Source organism: Camponotus floridanus, unplaced genomic scaffold, assembly GCF_003227725.1.
Source record: "Camponotus floridanus strain SB8 unplaced genomic scaffold, Cflo_v7.5 scaffold1, whole genome shotgun sequence".
Lineage (NCBI taxonomy): Eukaryota > Metazoa > Arthropoda > Insecta > Hymenoptera > Formicidae > Camponotus > Camponotus floridanus.
Genome location: NW_020229214.1, coordinates 6,337,173 through 6,360,795, shown reverse-complemented (window position 1 = coordinate 6,360,795; position 23,623 = coordinate 6,337,173). Strand labels below are relative to the sequence as shown.

At 37.4% G+C, this 23,623-nt stretch overlaps 2 protein-coding genes across 7 annotated transcripts in view; both read left to right on the top strand.

Moving 5' to 3' along the window:
- Positions 1-16,122, top strand: part of LOC105259182 (LIM domain-binding protein 2) — a 142,026-nt gene extending 125,904 nt beyond the window's left edge. For 5 of the 6 annotated variants that reach the window (XM_025408595.1, XM_011270951.2, XM_025408588.1 and 2 more), the window contains 7 exons: positions 10,828-10,930; positions 11,884-12,056; positions 12,733-12,936; positions 14,144-14,276; positions 15,101-15,225; positions 15,311-15,553; positions 15,978-16,122. In XM_025408595.1, the coding sequence (XP_025264380.1) occupies positions 10,828-10,930; positions 11,884-12,056; positions 12,733-12,936; positions 14,144-14,276; positions 15,101-15,225; positions 15,311-15,553; positions 15,978-16,082 (1,086 nt within the window). In that variant the 3' untranslated portion in view covers positions 16,083-16,122. The remainder of the gene's footprint in view (positions 1-10,827; positions 10,931-11,883; positions 12,057-12,732; positions 12,937-14,143; positions 14,277-15,100; positions 15,226-15,310; positions 15,554-15,977) is intronic. The other variant, XM_025408582.1, reaches the window with a different exon arrangement.
- A 101-nt stretch (positions 16,123-16,223) lies between these two features.
- Positions 16,224-18,230, top strand: LOC112637910. The gene has a single exon (XM_025408605.1). It carries the CDS (start codon positions 16,362-16,364, stop codon positions 16,647-16,649), a length of 288 nt encoding a protein of 95 aa, XP_025264390.1. The 5' UTR covers positions 16,224-16,361; the 3' UTR covers positions 16,650-18,230.
- Positions 18,231-23,623: the final 5,393 nt, after the last annotated feature.

Genomic DNA, 23,623 nt, shown 5'->3' with positions numbered 1-23,623 from the left:
TCAAAGAGAGAAGATATTTTTACAATATTTTTCAAGATAAATTTCAACAATTATTGTGAACATTTGAACACGTACAATATATTGAATGTACATGATTTAGACGATCGCTAACAATCTTAATTAAAAAACTCGAAAACGGGCCGCATTTAAAGAAGACCGTAAAGAAAAAGAAACTCCAATAAACGATACACAATACAGCAATAAAATGCAATAGAAATATTCATATTCGAGAAAATATCGAGGAACCCGCAATCTATGGAAGGAAAGCGAACATACATGAGAATGTATATGAGATCGATGAAATTTGAATCGAAGTGGATGAGTCCACCCTTCCGGGCAAATGCGATAGTACGTAAGAGGAAGATTCTGGCTTCTCTATCCTCCCTCCCTTCGTTTCTGTTCGTCAGTATCGGTTAGAGCTAAATCGATTTCCAAACGCGCCGTTTCGAATCGACAGGATCTAAGCTCGAAAGAAGCTTATAGTACAATCGGATAGAATGTGGCACATTACTCTATGAAGGGCGGCGAGTGGTTGATAGTTCGGGTTGGAATTAACGGATGCGTAAAACGCGGGATAGTCAAGACAAGTCGTGTGTGGGCGGTGATGATAGTATTAGTTACGAATAAAGTTTCAACCGCGTCGCATGTGCGATGAAAAAAAATCTCACGTCACACACAAACTCGCGTGGTCGAAGGAATTAAATCAAAATTTCGTACTCGCAAAGTCGCATCGCGAGTAATTTTCACGCGTTTCTCACTCGCTGGATGATATTAAGATCGGAATGGAGTTCTCTGGATTGGTCGCGGCGAATCAAGTTTCGAAGTATGACTCGGAAGCAGGAATATCTAATAATAAAATCACGGAAGGAAGAAACGGCTGGAACGAAGCCTCAAAGCGATATAATGACTTACTACTAGAGAAGCTTCGTATGCACAGCACGCCGTGGAACTCGGGTTCAATAGGAAACACTATCTCTGCGATAAAGCCGGTCTCGGAGATGTATATTACATCGATTTTATCTTAAGAAAAAGAGATTTAATAGACAGGGATGAGAACCGAATGCGCATAATGTCTTGATAGGGAATGTGTCGCTCGGGAAATTGGGACCAAGTAATTTCAATATCCGAGCGTATAAAAGCGCACATACAACGTCGATACATGTGCTATAAATTTCGTATTTTGAATATGCATTAAAGCAATTATTATATATTCACATATGAGTCTAATATCATTGATGTAACATAAGAATTGATTATTTCACGAAAAACTAGAAGCGGATAAATATGTGCAAGTACTCCTTGTGATAAAAAATTTCCCAATTATCTATATAATATCTTGTTGAAATAATATCTGCAGTTAGCACATAGAATAGAATGTAAGCACATAGAATAGAATGTATTAAAATTGCATTAAAATGTGGATTTATTAGCATTCGCTTACAATTTAAATTAGCACGGAGAGAAAGAAGGGTCGAACCAGGAGCCACGACAAAAGTGAAGACTTGCGCATAAATCGCTCAAATTAATTTAGACGAGCCGCAACAGATGTGCTGTCAGACGCGAGCCGCTGCTGAATCTTTAAATGAATTGATCCGCGGACGGCAATCATACTTTCCAATCTTTCGCGAGAGAACTTTGTTCCCTCTTTACGTTTGTCGCTGATTCTGTTCTAACCTTTGGAGAAGGCCGCATTTGCTTCTTCGGAGCTAGTATTACGGAGAATATGTAACAACGAAGCCGATGGAGCTCCTTAATGGACGGGAGGGCAAAAATCGAAGGGAACTTCCGACGATGGTCAGGCCTCTGAAAAGAAAGAAGGCTTGGAGCGCGTGCTCTCCGCTCGCGTTCTGGAACCGAAACGAACGGAACTTCACGTGCTTTCTCTTCGATACTTTCTCGGGGTCGCCGCCAGCCTTCTTCTCTTTTCTTCGCGGCACGACGTGCCGCCTTTCCCGATGAACCATACACGCGAGCTATCCTCGTGTATCTCGCAGCTAATAATGACTGCGTTTTTTTTTCGATTTTATTTTTTGAAATATTTGCAAACGAATTCGTATCGTAAATAACAGCTAGAATGTTCATACTTTTCTACGATTATGTAGGAGAAATTTTCAGCTTAACTTTGAAATCAGTAATCTTTTGAATCTCGTTTTAAATATCAATTAGCCGGCAGCTCTAATTCGCCATAGTAAATCAGGTCATGAAGCGATAAAATGATAGACGTTTACTCGATTTACTTCATGGTCGCGATCTTGGCGTTGCGTTACGTTAGTAAGTAGTTCGCGTAAAGCCGAGGCGATAAATGTAAATAAAAGTAAATGGCGGGTAGTACGAAGGAAAAAAGGAGGACAGAGGATAATAAAGAGAAGACGGGAACGTATTATCTCGTCGCAGGAATGATACGAGCGAGTGTAACGGCGGGTAAAAATGAAAAAGGCAAGAGAAAGGAAGGGACTGCGTGTAGAGAAGACACGTTACAAAAATGCGAGATGATGACCATAGTTGCGAGACAAAAGGCGAAATCTGCCGTTTACAAAGTGAACGTGTTTAAACAAGTTTCAATACTCTTCGAAGATAGGCATATCTATGAATGCAGACATATCAAATGATAATTAACGATATCGGAAAAAGGAAAAAAAATTTGTTAACCGGTTCCTTGCAGATATGAAAACGAGTTTCTTAGGAGCCGATGATGCATTTTCTTCACGTAACCTTCTGTATACTATTTATGGAGCCGATTATGTCCGATCGAGTCGTATATTTTTTTATATCGCTTTGAATTAATGAAGCGATCTGAGATATTTATACATGTTTCCGATCGCTATAAATTTTGCCGCCGGAACTAATCTCGTTACTTTTAATATATCTGTTATGACATATCGACATCTCGGAGCGATAACAATCTGCAAAGTTCTGTGACTTTCCTCAAATGTCTTATATCTGAGTATATATATATATATATAACACATCTTTCTGCTTCCAGGGCAAAGAACCTTATTCTTAAGGTCGTAAATTACAAAGCTTCGCGTATTCCATATGATTTATATTTCTAAACTAAAATGAGATCAGTCCGCGACTAATCTAAAATGTCTCGAGTCTGTGTGTTTTCGCGCGATTCTATTAAAAATAAGTTAGGAGATAAATTTTTCGACTGACGCAAAAGATCAGTACGCATATCGAGATAAGATATTATAAGGATATTATAAAGATATTATAAAGATATTTGTGCGATCATACCTTTCTTACCATTCGGTGAGAATATTAACGTAGTGTAGAGTGTTTTTGTGCGAACGGAGGATTTCGAAGATTCTCTTTATTACATAAAAAATTAATAAAACATGACATATATAAATGAAAGAGAAAGTTTATATTATAATAATGATCGAAGATAAAAACACTTCGTATATTTTACATGGAACATGCAAGCGTGAAATAAGAAACTCATCATCGATGTGGATAAACGTATATTCATGAGAAATATAAAATAAGTTATTCCAAATGGATTTGCAAATATTTCAAGAAAACGCAAGAAAATAAAAACGGAATGCGTAATATTCTTCTTTATTATTTTCTAAGAAGCATGATACGCAGAATGGCTTTTGAAACGCATCGTGTTGTCCATTGTGCGTCTCTACCTCTCGTAATAAAATTGTTCCCAACGACATTTTCACGCATAGTTTAATCACAGACTTTTTTCGCGACGCATCAGAGTGAATTAAAATTAGAGGGGGAAAGAGGGAAAAGGGAATTTTTTCTCGCGTGATCGCGGACATTCCGTTTCGGCATTCGTTACTCAGCGAAAGAAAGTGCATTAATTTCCATCATTGGACTTTGACGTACGCGAGAGAGATCCACTCCCGACTATGACGTGGAGCATTTTGACTGTGACTGATGGCGCCTCATTTACCCTTCGTGTGTTTCCTACACGCCTGCTATGCGATTCTACATGCGCACGCGTTTCTTTTGTGCCAACTCGTCTTTTTTTGCTCCGTTTCTTTATTCGCAACTCTTGCATCTTGTTATGCAGGCGCGATAATTTCACAATTACGATAAGACAGCGATAAAATGTAACGTGAATAGCATCGCGACTTGTTAATTTATAGAGGAAAAGATTTATAAAAAGAAATTTGAATAAATTTCTTTATTTTATATACGTGTGCGATTTCACCTATTCTGTATTCACATTTAGAGTTCGCTTCAAATGTATATATATATATAGTACATAATATATCTTGATTTGTATGAAACTTTTAAAGCAATCATGCTTGTTAATATCACGTGAAAATAATTACATTTGAACAAGTAACTTTTAATGAGGGAGCGGAGAGAGATTAATTTGGATTTTCATGTATTTACGATTGAAAATGAAAACTCGTATGATCAGAATATGCATTTGTACGGAAGATGGATGATGCGAGCGATGTTGTTGTAAACAGCATGTAGAAAATATTTTAGATTTATCGAAGAACCTCTTATCGACAGATTTTTTGATAAACTCGGATTTATATCAAAAACATCGCGCGATGAAATTGATTGTCTCTCGCAATGTTTTTTCAATATTAATATTTAATTTACAGATTACTTTTTCGACGAATAAAAATCTCAAATGAAATATTCGTGAAAGTAAGTTCGACCTGAAATTACCCGAGTACAGACTTCTGTAGTTCATTTTTCTCCTCGCAGCTTCGAGTCTGAATTGGGGCAAACGTTCCTGAAAATTTTTCCGTGAGAGAAATTTTCTCTTAAGAAAATTCGCCAAATAATCTAGATTCTAAAATATTCTTCGGTACAGCTGGAACATTCCGTATAAGCGTATAAACTAATAAGCGCTATTAATATTTTAATGCATCGCATATTATACGACGCGACGAGATGTTCCGTAGAAATGGCGAATTTCTGCGAAAAATTGGTTTTTTCCGCGAGGAAACTCGAGATCCCGAGGGAGCGACGGGTGTCGGCGCGGTGACGTCGTTGCGCGAGATGACGTTATCGAATGCAAAAGCCTCCGTTACACGGTTATCGAACACTTTTCGCATTTTCCATCGCATTCGCGCATCCGTCACATCGCGCTCGCTCTCGCTCCCGCTCTCGCTTCGTACGCCACTGTATCCTCGCGTGGGATAAAAATAGAAGCAAACATTTTCGCGGTTGTTCTTCCGCTGGCGAGTTCGCACGCTTACGTCCATCCAAGGGATGTAGACGTGCGAACGCGTTCGATACCTTTTCGATCTAGCGAGACCGCGGATCGAAAGGAGGCGAGTCGGACAGAGAAACGGCGGTCTCGCGCGAATACGTGTTTACGCGAAACTTTGGCGCGAGATGAAACGTGCGAGCTACCGCGCGAGAGGATCAAGTTCGGCCAAGGTTGAGAACCGTCATGGGAGCCTGGGTAATAAAATGAGGGCCCCTGCTCTCCCCTGGGGGTGGGGCCCCCTCGATAACCCATATTGTACCCCCCATCCCCTCGTTCTCTCCCTCCCCCCCTCACGCTCGTCCCTCGCGCCGCCGCCCCTGGCCGTATATACTCCGATCGGCCGGAAGAGTTTTGTCCGGGCTCGTCGCGCCAGAGAGAAATCCTACCAAATATATCTGCGGGCGAACCGCGTGTTCGAAATTTCTCAAAAATGATGGTCGTGTGGCGGGGAATTTTTCCGAATTTTCGATATAGCGCGCAGCCACTTAGTCCACGGATTTCCCTACGAAAAGGATTTTCGCGAGAAAATCGAGAGGTGGAGCGCGCCGACAATACTTTTGCGGCGGCGTATATACACGATCATATACCACCCCTAGTCTCCCCACACCCCCCTAACAACAGTGGGGTGGTACAGTCCCGACGAAGAACCGACAGCAACCCCGGCGTATAGTCCGCGCTGCCAGTCGGGACGCGCGAAAAATCACAAAAGTGAAGAATGGACGGATAGGATGAAAAAGGGACGGATTTCATCGGTCGAGTTCGCGAGGAATGGATTGAAAAAATTAGGATTTCGAGCTGATATAATTCCGCCGTGTTCGAATATAGCCGACACGTGAGAATATTCTCAGCGTTCATCCGCGGAGACTATGGAAACGGCAATATACAAAAATTCATTCGCCAAATCATTCTTTGCGCTAAATTAAATCGAGTATAGTTTCGAGCGTTTTAGTTTTATAAATCGGCGAATCAGTTGTGTGTTGTCAATTTTTTCCCTTTTTTTTTTATAAATCTCTAGAGTAATTAATTTTCCTACAACACGCTTTACGTCTGATTAATATAAAACACATTTTTTTCAGATATAAAAGATTCACAAACTCGATCTAAATTATAACTATTAGTTTCAATTCTCGGAGAAAAATTATAGCGAGGACTAACGTCTTCTTGCGAGAGACAGATCGAGATTTTTCTCTCCGCGTATTCAGCGCTAAATGCAATCTGATTTCGAACTTTATCGATCTGACTAGAGGACGGGAGAGTTTTAATATCAATATAAGACGAGGGAATCTAAATAAAATAGCCATAAGTGTAACCGTACTTAGTCGCACGAGAGTGTACAGCCGAGAATTCGGGGACAAGGGCGAGAATTTTGGGAGTCACCCGGGGACAGAGGGGGGCAAGGAACGCATCGGTCGCGGGCAGTCTCGAGAACGGTCGACGCGGCCGAATCGATGAAAAGAAATTTATTCGTCGCGAGCGCCGGCGGCGGGTTTAAAATACGGCGTCGACGTCGAGACGCTGCCGCCACCACCGTCGCTGCCGCCGCCGCCGCCGTCGTCGTCGTCGTCGTCGTCATCGTCGTCGTGGTCGTCGTGGTCGTCGTCGTCGTCGTCGTGGTCGTCGTCGTCGTCGTCGTCGTCGTCGTCGTCGCCGTCGCCGTCGCCGTCGTCACCGTCGTCGTCGCCTCCTCGCGTTCTCGGAGTAACGCAATGCCGTGCTACCTGGTAACACGGTGGAATTACATCGGATTCTTTCTCGTCGCGCGTCCGGTATGTCGGAATCGGACTGGAATTCGGGACGACTCGATGCCGGACATTTTTTCGGCGACCGAGCCGGGTCGAAACGCGGCGTCGCGCCACCACCGGGTTATTACGACGCATCCGGGGCGATTCAACTCGACCGTGGACGACTTTCGCCTCTTTTTTGTCGACTCCGCGCCCTTTTCGGCCCTGGACAAATTACATTTAACTCTACCGCTAATACGGACGCCAAAAAATGCGCGTGAAAATCACGCCGCGATTTGCGCGTCCGCGCTCTTCTCCTTGCTCGTCCTTACTCGCCTTCTGGGATGTGTGTCGATCTCTTTGAACGCGATATTATAGACGCCGTGGTGCGCTACAATATCAGAGTTTATTTTAATGAAAATACAAAGGCGTTGTATATAATTATATTCTCGTCCTCTTTCTCTCTCAAATTTCCAATCTTTGCAAATAAATTAGAGGAGAGGTTGTGCGCATTAAACGCAAAGTACGGCGTCAAATTTTATGCAATTTGTTAATAATGCTCTTAATATTAATAACGTGCATTGTAGTATTTTTTGTCGAGCGTTTTTGTCAGGGTGGAGTTCGAGTTCTATACTTTTCATACTTTCCGTTGCATCGCAATTTTCGCTGTTATTAACTTGGGCGAATTGAAAGTACACGTATATATATGAATGTCGCTTTTTGTTATTTCCTTGTCATTCGCGTGATATATACATAGTTTATGGCGGAGAGAATCAATTTTTATTTTGTGGGAATAATATTGAATTTCGACAGTCTGCAGCGAGGATGATGCGAGTGCGAATTTCTTGCGCACTGTCGGAGGGACGGTTTTGTTCAAGGCGAGAGAATTATCGGATCGAATATGTAGAATGGAATAGAATGGCCAAAATACAGATCGAACACGGTATTATTTCCTAGATACATTATTCACTTATAGATTCTATTTATTAACTAATATCTGAGGAACGCGTTGTAAGTTAAAAAAACGTCATTAAAATACAAATTGGAATGAAATTAAAGCAATTTAGCATGCAAAACTATTATTAATTCATTTAGTTTGCAATTTTTTAAGTAAATAAATAGAAAACATAAATAATTATAAGATGCTGTCAAAATTTATTATATTTTTATTCTTAAAACATGTATGTTAGATTATGTGCAGGCTATGTTAAAGCAAATAAAATATCTTTAATATTAGCGTGAATTAAAAACATCTAGTCGTCACATCATATTATTGAAACGATGGTGATTGTATCCGATTTGTACCCGTCAGTCAATATGTTAATATTATTTTTTTAAAACAAGAGATTTTACGAAATATCATATATGACATTCTTTATACATATTCGCAGAGTATATTAAAAAGTTTAATAAATAACATATAAAAGAATCAGTAAAAATTATTAAAATATAAAAATTATTAATTAATTACTATAAAATATTAAATGTTAGAATTTTTTTTGCATATTTGTAGAAATATGCCAGAAATCTTGACTAAATATGAATTATATCTTTATTTTTTTTTAGTACATTTTACTCTATTGGGTTTTGATTATCAATCTGCGAATATTTGATAATATAATGTTTTTGAAAAAAACATATTGATACTACTTAAAAAAATTAAAAATGTTATTGGAATAATTAACGAGCAATTAATTAAAATATGGTAGATATTAAGTTTTTACAATATTCGTACAATATATAGTTTTTAAAATTGTGAAACTAATTGAAGGGTGTTGATTATGTGACTTTTGTGACTATTTTTCACTCGAGACAAGCTTGAGATTAATTCGAGAGAAATTCGAGAGTAATCATTGTACACGTTATTGGAAATATATATATATATATATTGTCATATTTATTATAAGCAATATGAATGTTGAAAAAATATATAATATAAATAATAAATATAAATTCGAAAATTAATTGTCACACTTTATCTAAACATATATTACATGTCGGAACAGATTATACGTATTAAACATGAATCGAAATACGTGACATTTACATTAAACGTATGACAAAACACATATTACATATTGCGTAAATGCTGATTTCTCATCGTCTCAGTCGAATGATTTCCCGAACTTGTAGCAATCTAGCTACAGTTCTTGGAGAGAAATATTTTTCTCTCTCAGCCTCACATTATTGAATATCACCTATTTGTCGAGCAACGTCTTCTTGCTCGTTCAGTTACACTTATCGTGTCACTGTTTCGCCTTCTACTCTATCTCGAGGTTCCTCCATCCGGGCCGAGGCGCGCTTGCCAGAAATATCAATTTGCGCGGGAGTGGTAACAGTTTGCTTGATTTGGCATGGTACAGCTTACGTCCGAAATAAATCTTCGCGAATGCAGTGTCGATGCCCGCACCGGAAACCGATTGTCTATGCGGATTTGACACGATTAGTGTACTCGTCCCGGTTTCGCGAACGATATCTCATTCTCGCACAAATCGATTCGCATCTTATGTATTTATTTCTGATCGATCAGAAACACGTGTTTCAATGCGCGAGGAAAAGCATTATTCATTCCTATTTCATTCTTCTCTTTAAATGCACCGATGTCACATATAGGGCGTTCCTGCCATTATGTTAAAGTTGAGTTTACTTTCCGATGCACAAAATTAAAAGGTGCCTGTTGACAAGCGCAATAGTGGAAACACATAATAAATTACAGTGACAAACATGATAATTATTGTTCCGATAATGAGCGTTTTGTAAGCGTTGCTCACGAAAGTAAATGTGCTCAGAAAACAACCCATCGGAGTGTATTAATATTTCGGAATACATTTTGCATACTATCGAATGTTGCGTTTATTTGAAAACTTTTCTGTCGCTCGTAACATTGTTTCTTTAATATTTAAGAAAAATATAAAATAAATATAATTTTATATTAAAATAATTATATTATAAACTACAATCTAACATTATATCTTAAAGTTTTTTATTTTAATTATATCAAAGATAATGAGGCATTTTTAATTACTTAGTTTTTTAAATATTTTATCGAAAAAATGAAACAAATACATGCATTTCGATCTATTGCATATTTATTGCAAATTATCTTGTAGAATAATATCGCTAAAGAAAATTTATTTGGACATAGAAATATTTAAAAATTCCATTTAATTATAAATATTATCAGATTATATTGCGTATATACACAATGAGTGTAAAAAAAATTGTATTATTCTATATTAAATTTATATCAAATCTAACAGATAAAGATTACGCCTTAAAGAATTAAACGCATTCTTAAAATGGCAAATGAAGAATCTTGGATCGATTCATGATATCTATGGCTTTTCAAATAGGGATCGTTATCGAAATCATCGACGACAGCGATTTTTCGTGCGCGAGAAAAACCGTCGAGCGACCGAGCTGCATGTGGGAAAATAATAATAAGAGGAGTGCCCGCGGGGATAGGTGGACTACTTGGTGGAAGGGCGCTAGGAGGATAGTGGAGGTGGAGATGCATAATTGAATGAAAGCGTGGTGAACAGCAGAGCCAAGGGGTAGTTCCTACGACTGAGAGGGGGCGGAATGCTATAATTTCAAGCCAGACAGTCATGCGTTATTCAGCGTCGAGGTACAGGCTCTTTCTCTCTCTCTCTCTCCTCAGCCTTTTCTGCGCCCTTCGTGCGCATCTTTGGGGGAAGAGGAGGAAGGTGTCACCTCTTCATTCTCTCTTCTCCTTTTCATCTCGTTGTATTTTTGTCCTCTGGCTAACTCCTCTTTCGTCGATTGTTTCCAATTTGCAATTCGTAAAATAAAATAATCATCGATGCGACAATATATGCGCCGAGAACAATTTTTTTTTCACATGATATCACGCAAGCTAATTCTTTCTGTATTTTTCTCTGTTTTATTTAGGAAAGTGACAACCTTTGGTGGGAGGCCTTCGCGAACGAGTTTTTCGAGGAGGACGCCACCCTTACCCTTCACGTCTGCTTGGAAGACGGACCGAAGAGATATTGTAAGTATCATTGATTACTCGAGCAGATTTGCATGTTTCACTGGGTGAAGAAACTTTTGAAAATTCACAATAAAATTAATAATTATCAATCAATCACTTTTTCCTTCGTTATATCTAATTAATTGGAAAAAGATGCAGTAAAAGTAAGACATCTCTATTTTATAAAATTGATAGAGAAGCACGCATGGAAAAAATTGAGTTACGAGGAAAATGTCTTGAAAAGCAACATGACATTCTAGAATAGAGTTTTCCCGACTTTCATTAAATACAATCGATTTTTGTGCCAGCATTTAATTTTTTACATTTTGACATCACGATCCGTTGTTATTGATGCTTAATCGTTGGTAAGCTCGTACGATACTGCCTGTGTTCTAAATAATGACGTGCCACTGTGCGGCAATTTTGCAGTTGGTGGATTTTAATGTCACTTCTCACACACACCGTCGCGATAATATACGGCGACAACGTGATTACATGTCTTGCGGATGCATGTCGTTGTCGCCCGGATATAAACGACAAGTTTGCCGTAAGACGAGTTGCGATAACGCAAGATGCATTATTTTGCAATTAAAAAGAAGAAGAAATGTTCTTTCTATTTTCTTCACTATTGTTATATAACAATTTACACATTTATACATACATATATATTATTTCTTGTGTCTTATTTATGCATCTTTGCCCATTTTTCGCGATGGATTACAAAATCAAGATTTGGGACTTAAAGACGTAAAATTTTTTTATTTTTATTTAAAACATTTATAAGCAACTTTTCAAAATGCAATATATATCTATGTGCCGTATTTGAAAGAAATTTTGTATCTAACACGGAACAATGCATCGATCGATCTAAGATAGAGCTGTCCATCTTAATAATCGCTTCGTCTCTTTCCCTTTTTCTCCCGCAACGCGTTTCTTGCATTTATTTCTAATTGTTTCTATTTTTATTCTTTCAGCGATAGGAAGGACGTTAATACCTAGGTATTTCCGCTCGATATTCGATGGCGGTGTTACAGAACTTTACTATACTTTGAAGAATCAGAAAGAGTCGTTTCATAACACCAGTATAACCCTGGACTGTGAACAGTGCACGATGGTCACGCAATACGGGAAACCGATGTACACTAAGGTACGAACAATTCCACAACAGAATTTATATAATAAATAAATTTGTTAGAATATATCTATTATAATGTATAATATAATATTGTTATAACGTGTATAATATAATGTACCTAAATCTTTTATTTATCGCACAGACATTAAATTCAAATATTTTCTAGAAATATCTAGATCTAAAAGCTATATTTATAAATATATCTAAGAAATGTGCTTATTTCTGACCGAGACGAATATCTTATTAGCGAGACTGCGAAGTAATCTCGGTTTTGACACTCGACATGTTCGTACAAAAATGTATAAATTGAATATCTCGTATCGTTTTTGACCGCAAACGTTAGCCTTACTCTCTCAATCTATTTCTTTCGTCCTTTCTTCTCCAAATGTAATTTATATATTTCTGACGGAGAGATATATATTAGATCGCTATAAAAACATGCATCTTGTTTTAATTTGGCATAATTAGAAAAATTAATCGTTCTCTTGTTTTAAAGCAAGAAAAATATAGAGATTAAAGAGATTAAAGTTTAATTGGATTTCCGTAGTTTCTGCAAAACTGTTTCCTAGCTCAAGTTCTACGAATTCTCTTCTTCTCTTTCTTCCTTCCTCGACAGTGACGCGCGAAATCGAATACTCTTGAAATAGCAAGCCAAGACAGATTTTGTTATTCGAATTTCTGATTTTAGGTATTAACGGAGGGTAGGTTAATATTGGAATTCACCTTTGACGACCTCATGAGGATAAAGTCGTGGCACATGTCGGTGAGAACGCATCGAGAACTGGTGCCGAGATCTGTTGTCAGTATGCAACAGGATCCGACGATGCTCGAGCAGATCAGCAAAAACATCACTAGGCAGGGCATGTCCAACTTCACCCTCAATTACCTTAGAGTATGTATCTTTTGTGCAAGTGTCATCTTAATTACATTAATGTTCCCAAATTGATTGCGTTAAAATTAAAGAATTGAAAATTTATATATTAAATATTTTTACGCGAAATAGGAAACGATCGAATTTTTTAAAAATTACAAACGAATAGAATAAATATAAATTAAAGAGGTTTTTCAATAATTTTGACGCAAATGAATGAAGGGGAGAACTTCTGAAATAGATTTTTGCCCTGCAAAATTCAAAGTAAAGAAAAATAATGATTATTTTTAATTTTTACACATACACCTTAACATGTGTTCATGAATAAGCGTTAATTTAAAATGAATAAATATGCATAATAATCAGGGACATAGCTAGATAATAGCAGCAAGGTGTGTCAATCCAAGATTAGATCGGAATAATTACTTTTTCGAAAATATTATTTCCGGGTATCTCCAGGTATTGCAAGTGCATTTCGAACCTACGTTGAAAAGCTCATCGAGTGTTACGTCGATCACAAGAACGTTTTTACTCATTGTTAAATTAGTACACGATGTTTAGAGCGTAACCACTTTTCGAATAATTTTTTTTATGGATGAAAAATCAATGACAGAGTTGATTTGTAAAGGAAATGTCGGAAGGTGTCGCGCGAAATTTCAGTTATTCTTCAAGTTGCTAAGTTTAATTGTTGTACACGATATAATGTACACGATATAAAGATATTAATGCATATAAAATATAAAGAAATTAGAAATGTTTGATTTTAATTTTACTGAAAAGTTTATTTGATCGATTTTTTTCTATTTAAAATATTAACATTTAGAGTAATGAGTATGTACAAGATGAGTCACAAGAAACAAATCATTTATGTCTTATTTGAGGTTGAAAACATAAAAAAATAATTTTATTTATTTTATATACATTAATAATAATAATGTATAATATTTTATATATATATTTTAGAAATATTTTAGAATTTTTTAGAATATTGTTCATATATTTAAACTTAAAAGAGATATCTAAATGTAAAAGATTCACTTCATTGTATATTAAATATTGTATCAAATTATAACATCGCATATATTATTTGATAAATTATTTGCAATGCCCCAAATTCGACTCAAAAGTATAGAGAAATTTTATATACATTCTCAAAGTTAAAAAAACGAAAGATAGCGCGATTTTTTTATTATGGTTGATTTGAATACATATAACGATTCTGTTACAGTTATGCGTGATTCTGGAGCCGATGCAGGAACTGATGTCGAGGCACAAGGCATATGCGTTGTCACCTCGTGATTGCTTGAAGACAACCTTGTTCCAGAAATGGCAGAGGATAGTTGCCCCGCCGGGTAAGAGAGGTAGACGAACAGTTGCTTTACATGAGAAGCACCAGCCAGTGGAGCCGAACGACCATCGATCCTGATAGACAACGAGATCGGTCTTTGCCATTCGCGAAACGACGTACTGTTGTTATCGTCGGTTTTCTTTGCCACTCTGTCGCGATTCTTGGTTCTACCGGTTTCCTTCTCATCGAGTGTGAGATTTGCTGATTTTGCATGGAACCTTCCAATGATTAAATTAACTCATTGAAGATTTTTAAGGTTGCTAATACGTTGCTTTATTTTTAATAATTAAATTTTACGAATATTTCAAATCACAATTAAGCATTATTATTATATTGAAATGTTAATTTACTTTTTATTTTGTAAATATGCATATTTATGATTCAGTTACTTTCGATTGCTTGACGTTGCGTACTGCGATGGACGTCTGTCTGTCTTTATCGGATTTATACGTGAATTGCGTTTTCTATTTCACTTGCAATATTATGCAATTCGGATGTACCCATTATTTCCTCTTGATATTTTTTTTAAATATTGATAAAACCGTGGAACCAAGCAGTTATGACACTCTGTATTATCATGCTAAGCATGTTTCTCTGTAAAGATCGCTTGAGAGTGCAAAGTATTTAGTAGCGCGTCAAAGAAATAGACCAGACATGTGTCTATGTATTTGTTCGTCTATCGATGCATGCTTGTGCTTGTGCGTGTCAGAGACCTTTGATGATGAGAAAGGTCCACAGCTGGGTAGTGCTCTTAAGTTTATCAGTGTGTAGCTACACACGTGGCCAAGCGTGGCGATCGAGTGCGCGTCGTGCTCACGATAAATTTATCTTTTCCAGAATCTCAACGGCCGGCTAGTAAAAGAAGAAAGCGAAAGGGCAGTACATCGGGACCGGGTAACAATGCGCCACCCGCTCCCAGCAAAAAGCGTTCGCCAGGGCCAAATTTTTCTCTAGCATCGCAGGTAAATTAATTGATTACTTTCCTCGATTGATTATTGATGTTTCAAGAAGGGAGTATTAATTAGAGATTCTTTTATTTTGGTACAGGATGTGATGGTCGTGGGTGAACCATCTTTGATGGGTGGCGAGTTTGGAGATGAGGATGAACGACTAATAACAAGGCTGGAGAACACGCAATACGATGCCGCGAACAATTTAGATCCTCATAGTCATGACGCGGCCGGCGGTCCACCGCCACATCCTCATCAGTTCCATTCGGAACCGACACCTGGTAATTCCTGGCCGCCAGATCGCGGTCCAGGTCCGCCACAGGGTGGTCCTGGTAGTCAGGTAACATAATTCATTTATTTATAAGACTGTTGAAAGAATCAATATCATAAATGCTTGGTTTTTATCAAAATATTAAGGAAAAATTAATTTAAGAAAGATACTGATTCTACTATTAGAATAGAATAGAGTAAAATAAAAAGTTTATTTCCCTCAGAGGATTACAATCAATATACATAAATACATCAGCGCTTTGCTTTATTCACTAACTTATACTAACTTATACAATTAATTCCTTAAAACTAATCTTACACTATCTCCACTTCTCTCACCTAATATACATACACACAAATACACATTTTTCTCTTAGTCTCTATTTTAATCTATTAAGATCTCCGCTTAATAATGAATAATGCTCAATAGTGAAATGCTTAATAGTGATATTAAAACGCAACATGTTTTTAACGTCGCATATGTACTGTTTTAGGGAGTCCAGGGTGGTCAAGCAGGAGGTGCGGGTGCGGGTGTACAGGGAACGCAGGATGCCAGTCAACAGCAGCAAGACAAAAAGAGCCCCGCGGTGAGCCAGTGAGGCCAGGAGTCCCCGCGCCCCCCCACCAGGGGGCGACGGGGGCGCAGGCCCAAGAACGTGGCTCCCTAGCGGGGCGAGAATCCTAACCTCCCCACTGCCGCCGCCTATCTGGCTTCTGCGGCCGGCTCCACGGCTGGCAGGTTGTCGTCACATGTTGGCGTATTTCCGGCGTTGGCCTGCCAACCCAGTCTGCCAGCATCAACAGCGGGCCATCATCATCCGGAGCAGTTGGGTCACGTAGCCGCCGCCGCCGCCGCCGCCGCCGCTGCCGCCGCCTCGATGGGCATGGAGTCCTCGGAGTTGATGGCGATGGCTCATTACCAGGCACAGCAACTGCAGCGACAGTTGCTAGCCGAGCAATCAGGTCCAGGCACCACGATGCTGCCACCTACGTCTGCTCAGTCTACTGGTGGAGGCTTGACGCAGCCGCAGGGACTCCAGGGACAACAGCAGCAGCAACAGCAGAGTCAATTGCAACCGGGTCAGGATCCGCTGCAGAGCCTGGTGCAGCAACTGCTCTGTTTACAACAAATTGAATATTTTCTCGCGCAGCGTGGTCACAAGTAATTACATTTTGGGGAACGTATGGATCATCTCCCGCGAGAACGAGGTGATTCGATTGGAAAGTGACGTATAAAACTCGTAAGCGAGAAATGCGTTTGTGTTAAAGTGCTCTGATTCATCGATAGGTAAATTCCGTGCCGAGTTGTCGAGCGACCTGCAATGCTGCTGCAATCAATGTTGTGACTATCGAGAATGAAGACAAACTTACGTGCGGTGGCAGTTTACTCGAGCCCGTAATGTTTTTCTAATTTTTGGACGGATGGGGGAGGGGGAAGAGTGGCGCGGTATCTTCGAGTCTGTCATGATGATACGGCAAGATTACGAGAAGAAATCGAGGGAAAGGAGCGGTAGATAAATAAAAGAGAATTGAGTCCGTTTACTCGTGAATTATTGTATCGTTTCGGAATACCGTGCGGATGGACAATGATCTCCGAAGTAGAGGAGGTCAAGTATTTTAGTGTGTGATAAAAACTTTATGTCAAAAATTATATTAAATATGAAAGGTGGGACATACAATGTGACTGAACAATGAAAGATCGCTTTTGGACAAAAAGTAGAAAGCGAAAAAAAGGAAATGCTACACGCATCAGAGACGATTATCCGCTCTAATGCGAGCTGTGAATGAATCTCTATCCGTCAACAGTATTGATATAATTAATAGAGTAAATGAATATAAAATATTGTAAGAACTATATCGTAAGTACGTATTTGTGCAAATGTCAGTATGCAAGCTAGACAGAATGCGCGGTATGACAGTGGGAGTATATGCTCGGGTTATATGAGAGAGAGAAAGAGGAAAAAATGAGTACGCGAGGATGTGAGTGAATAAGTCGGAGAAAAAGAGAGAGTGTGTGAGTGAGAGAAAGCTAGACAGAATTACTTTCCAAGATGTTTTTAAATGCGGGGATTGACCAAACGTCACACACAAATCTCGCTGATTATCCTGAGGGCTCGTTCTAGAAGTTTATCTTTTATTATTATAATTATTTGACGGAAAGTGTGAGATTTTGCACGTAAATTAAGCATGTAAGAGAGACCTCGTTTCCAAACGTTCAACATTATTGGTATATGTAACATAAGTGTAAAGTATTCTTGGAATCGAGTCGACACAGTATCAATCTCCACAGTGCAAGAAAAAGAATGTAAAAGCGTTTTTAAACACAAAATGCTTTGCGTTTTACATTTACGATACATCGCATTATGATACGTAGCACAGCACGTACTCTCGTTTTAGGAATTATATGTGTCTTTTAACTTTATATATGGGATATATCTAGGTGAACACTTTACGTTCACTTGATCCGATCATGTTTCTACTTTTAACCAGAGCTTTTTTAACAGAAAAAACATTAGGACCTTTATATAATATTATTTAATATATTAGTAATGTTTTTTGTGCGTGTGGTGATTCGATACAATGCACACAATGTACGTCAAGTGAAAATATATATATACACAAAACACGATACAGACATTTGTAGATCTTTGAATAAAGTTCCTTGCGCGTTACATTTTAAACATCATGTATGTTCCTCGTTATATGTTTAGACGCGTCGCATTTGTTCCTATTTTTTACATTTTTGCGATTCATTACTATAAACATATAAAGATTATATATTATATTATCTTTATATCTTTATATGTATATTTTCATATATCTGTGTTCCTTTTTATTCAAATGATTTAAAAAAAAATAAATCATTTATATTTATATTTTTAATCATCAGTATAATACCTGATGATTAATGTGATCTTTGATTCTCGTGATTTTTTATATACGACGATTATACGATTGTTTAAAATTAATCATTGCAAATAATTTAGTCAAATCTCAAACTAGAAAAAATGTATAATATTTTAAATATTCGCATCATTTACATTGATCATGAAAAGACAATTTTGTGTTGATGAGATTCAAAGTTACACATTACTGCGCGTCGAAATGTAAGAAAAAAAGGGGAACATTGTTTTAGTTGTAATAATTATAACACATCACACGAATTCTGTAATAATACATCACACGAATTCTGTAATAATAATACATCACACGAATTCTGCGATTCCTTTTCGCGATGTTTTTCCACATGACTAACGTCATCATTTGATGAGTATATAATGCCTTAACATGTGAAATTGGTCATTTAGGGCTAGTAATAACTAGACGCATCATGATCTTCAAAAAAGAACATTGTTTTGAAATTATATCATGCACGAACAACTTGGTGTGTCTAGTTATTATTGACCTTGAATGTGATCAATTTCATATGTTAAAACATTATTTAACGAGCTCTGCTTTGATTTCAGAATCAAATTTTTCGAATATATATAGATACATACACTTACAAACATAGGCACATATACTTGAGCATATAAACAATTCGCGTGTCACGAATTGCTCTATTGTCGCAAATATTTCCTATCATTATAAATCGCGAAACACAATCATCATTCGCGCGCTATTTTCACATCGGGTCAATCGGATAACAAGTGTGTGCTGTTGCGAGAAAACGAAAGAAGAAAGTTTCTAGATTTTATATTCTGTTGCACAAAATTTAAGATAAAATGTTTTTCTTACTGTTTGTTCAATTTTAATTGTAATCCAAAGAGCAATATATATATATATATATTATATATTTCTTGCTGGAAAATCAAAACGGTATATCGCGCCTTCGAGATCTTTGAATCAGATAAGCCTCGGGTACAAGTGAATGAATCGAATCCGATTATCTATCAAATTTCACACAAAGAATAATGGAAGAAGAGACGGGACATGCATATATATATACATAAAAATTCATGAAGTTTTTATATTCTCTGAAAGAGTAAAACATTTTCTGCATTCTTGGCATGTCGAAATCGCGCGGAAATATATTTTGAGACATGTACAAAGATGATCATCAGACATTCGTGTGCATCACACGAGTATCATTTTTATAATTTTTCTTCCTTTTCGAGAGATCGCCATTGTGTTCTCATTATTTTGCCGGTTTTTGAATGCGGATGCGTATATTGTCACACATTGAGCTTGTATCTTCTTCTTTTATCAATTTCTTTTTTTTTAGATTGAAATAAAGTGGGTCACACACATGCATACACACACAAACACACAGATAAAAGCGAATGTAGCTTATACGTAGAAGGTACCAAGAGCGAAAAACGAATCGCATGTAACGAGAAAGGACACGCACATATTACACGTATATACACAATTTCATACATATACATTTGCTCCAAAATCACACACAAAAAGAATCATGAATTAGTTAGATAAGCCACGCGTGAAGCCAGTACAGTCCCACGGTGTGAGAGTGCGAAAGTAGGAGAAGGGTGTATTTCGTAAAATATACTTGTGCATATAAAGAGAGAGAGAATGAGAGAAAGCTAAGCGAAATCGCAGAGCGAGAGAGCGAGAGAGAGAGAAAGAGAGAAAACGCACGTGTATCAGGAGCGCGTGTGTATGTATGCATGTGCGGGAGAATACGCGAGAGAATGTACGAATGATTTCGACACGAGCATGCGGTGGGTTTTAGCATAAATGATCTATTGACAAATGTTGTATATTATTACGAATTATAATGACACTATTATAATTAATTAATTAATTAATTAATTATTATACCCTAATAATGTGAATTGAATTTAAACGACAAAAAATACACGAAATGATAAGTAATAGGCGAACAAATTTTTAATTGTTAGCGAAACACGCACGAAAGCCGAAATTACAATGCCCCACGGGCATCCCTAGGCCGAAACTCGAAAGTAGCAGCAAATTGCATCCGCGCGACGTAGTCGAAAATAAAATACATTACACAAAGTACGCGGCAAAATCGCGCGGAGGCGAAACGATACTATACGGTATACTTGAGATCCTTGCCGGGAGAAAGTGCATCGCCCAGACCTCGAGCGGCACGATTTGCCCTCCGTATAAGGAAAGGACTGTGATCTTCGTTATAGTAGTCCGATCCGTATCCGCGCGGTTCACGCAACGCTTCGCTGCGAGCAAACAAGATCTCGACATTCCGCGGTATCGCACTAGTCACACATTCGCAGGCAAGCGCAATGTCATAAAGTCGAACATTTACAGGTCGATGATGATTAACTTTTAACCGCGGTATTTTTATCGATTCTTCGCCTCTTTCTAGCTTGAATCTCATAGAAGGGAATGAAGAATCGTTCCAGTCGAATTAACCAGTAGAATCAGTCCATAGTTGATGACAGATTGATAAAGATTTAACAAACATCATTGTTGGATATCGTCGTGCGTTATTGCGTTAGATATTTTTTCAAAAATATATATATCATTTACGTTAAATTCTCTCTCTTTCTCTCTCTCTCTCTGGAGAGCATATTGTTTTAAATGTTTATCCAGAGGTAAATCTCATCTGTGTTCCGTTCGAATAGTCGGCGATGCACTTTGAAACAGTGTTGAGAATAGCCACGAGATGCGAGACGAGACGCGCAAACTCTCGGCCGCATCTTTATTCAGAAGCTATTTTAATTTCAAACAATGGTTCTTCAACGAGTTGTCGCGCTATGGGACGTCTCGAGCGATGCTCCTTATGATTGTTCATCGCCATATAGGGTCATACTTGTACGAGTCAAGTTTTTTTAATTATGCGCAAGAGGAAAGCGGAGGGACAACGGGCTCGGCGGGCTCAGTGAAAGTATCGATCATAATAGAGTGACAGGTCGCACACAAGGCGGATGACTTAGGGTCGTGCATTAATCTGCGAGAAAGCGGCTTTTCATTTCAAACGCATTTCATTCTTTTCTTTCTTTCCTATTTTTTCGAATAAAAAACGCGGAATTGCGTATATTTTTTCATACGAGAAAGAGTATATAAATGTCGAATATTTCGCTATATGGCAATCAGAAGAGATTGCCGGGATAAAATTTAAATGCTTGCCTTTGAAGTTACGCGAAATGTGCAAAAACACGACGAACGTAAAAGACAACGCAAAATTTATTACGAATAGTCGTTAACATGGCGCGTATAATTTCTTAATTACTTAATGCGATCTAGCGTTAATTACTGTCTTTGTTGCGCGATGCTCGACGCTCTCGCGAGCAACTAAAAGACTAGTGCAATTCGTTAGTGAATCTTCTGTTTTTACCTGATTCGGCTGAGATCATGTTTGATTCGCACGCTGCATACTGCAATGCAGCTTTGATATATCAACGAATATGATTTACTTGTATCACGAGTAAGAGTTTTAACATTTTGTATGTTAGAATTTTAGATTCTAAAATTTTCGAACTATACAATTATTGCTCTTTAATTTTAAACAAGTATCTTCTTTTTCCAGAGACTGATTTAGAATTGCAGAGTAATTTTGCAAATTTTATATCAACGAAAATCATTGATTCTCAAGTGAATAGAAATGCTTAAACCAAAAATCATTCTCTATAAGTGAATAGAAATGGTCAAATTAAAAATATCATATATTTAGAATTTATTTTAATTTTTTGAATGAAATTATTTTAATTAAATTTGATATTATTGTAAAATTGATCAGCATCTAATGAAGTCTAATTTTAAAGATTTTATCTAATGATTGAAACTTTTATTTTAAAGTTAATGAGATATTATAACAAAGAAATTGAATAAATTTGTGCCGAATTCTTGCTGTAAACTGCATTATTAAACGTTTTAAAATGATGACCTTTAATTAAATCTTTCGCGATTGTGCAAATCGTGTGTGATTCACGAAGCAATCGACTGATAAACAGCAAGCGTTCGATTAGCTTAATTTCTATTCATCAACAAGATTTAGTACGAATGACATTTGCCGCGATAATTCATGATTAATATTTAATAGACTGTTAATAAACGAATTGTTCAGCTAGCATCCGTGAATAGAATATCGTGTTCATTCAATTGACTTATTCGTTCAAACATTAGTACATTTTGTTTGATTAATCTACATGATAACAATTGGTATTTCATCGCATAGAAAAAAGAAAATTAGAAAAGATTACAAAATTATTTAAATATGTTGAATCTAAGGATTTTTTAATGGAATTATTTATTTTCCTACCAAAGCAAAACACATCCTTTCTGACAAGATTAACGTCTGAAAGCATGATCGGTCGAATCATATACAATGCTGCTAATTTTGCGTACGAGATTCTTCGTCGCATGATGGTTCGATTCTAAGTCGGAAGGATCTCGAATATATTTTGGCTCAGGGAGAGAAAGAGTGTGATCGTATTCGAAAGCGTTACTTGGATTTTTGGATTGAATAATAGAATGATCGCTGCGATCGTTATCGCGATCACTCCCTTCTCGTTGACTTGATCGAGCTATTCTTTAAATCGTAGGATTGATTTTTGCAAAGTTCCTCATTTAGTGATACAAAAGTTTATGTAGTGATACAACAATTTTGCACGAAATATTTAGACTCGTGTACCCTCTAATATATTAATTATCTTTATTGGATATACCAAGATCTTTCAACAGATCTTTTTGCTTTGAATTTCTGTTAATAGAGAAAGGAAGAAAGAGAATATGGAAATCGAGAAGTGTGCAATATATTCAAATCTTATTTATCTCGATAAAAGAAAGTCTTTTGCCAAGTTTTTAATTAATCGTTTGTTTAAGCCGCGTGTTATACATTTGGGAAAATTGTTTCTCGATATCATCAATATATAGATATAATTTATGACTCGAAACACCAAAATCTCATGATTATTACGCCGTGATCTACGCAGAACTTTACAATTATCTTGGAATCAAATTGCATATCACCGACCGAATCTCAGGAGAAGCTGATTAGTATTACGGAAGCGATGCGGAATGTCGAATATTACGTAACCGCGATCCTAGACCGATTAGCATCTTACCCTGTTGTCCCCATCCGATGCTGTTTACCTTAAAGGATGATATTCCAAATAATTGTTGATAAATGGTCAGTCCTGTATATAATGCTAAGGAGGGAAAGAAAAACGCGTGCCATTCGTCGCTGCACGACGAA

Coding starts and splice junctions, on each gene's coding strand:
- LOC112637910 (XM_025408605.1), top strand. CDS start 16,362: ATGGGCATGGAGTCCTCGGAGTTGATGGCGATGGCTCATTACCAGGCA.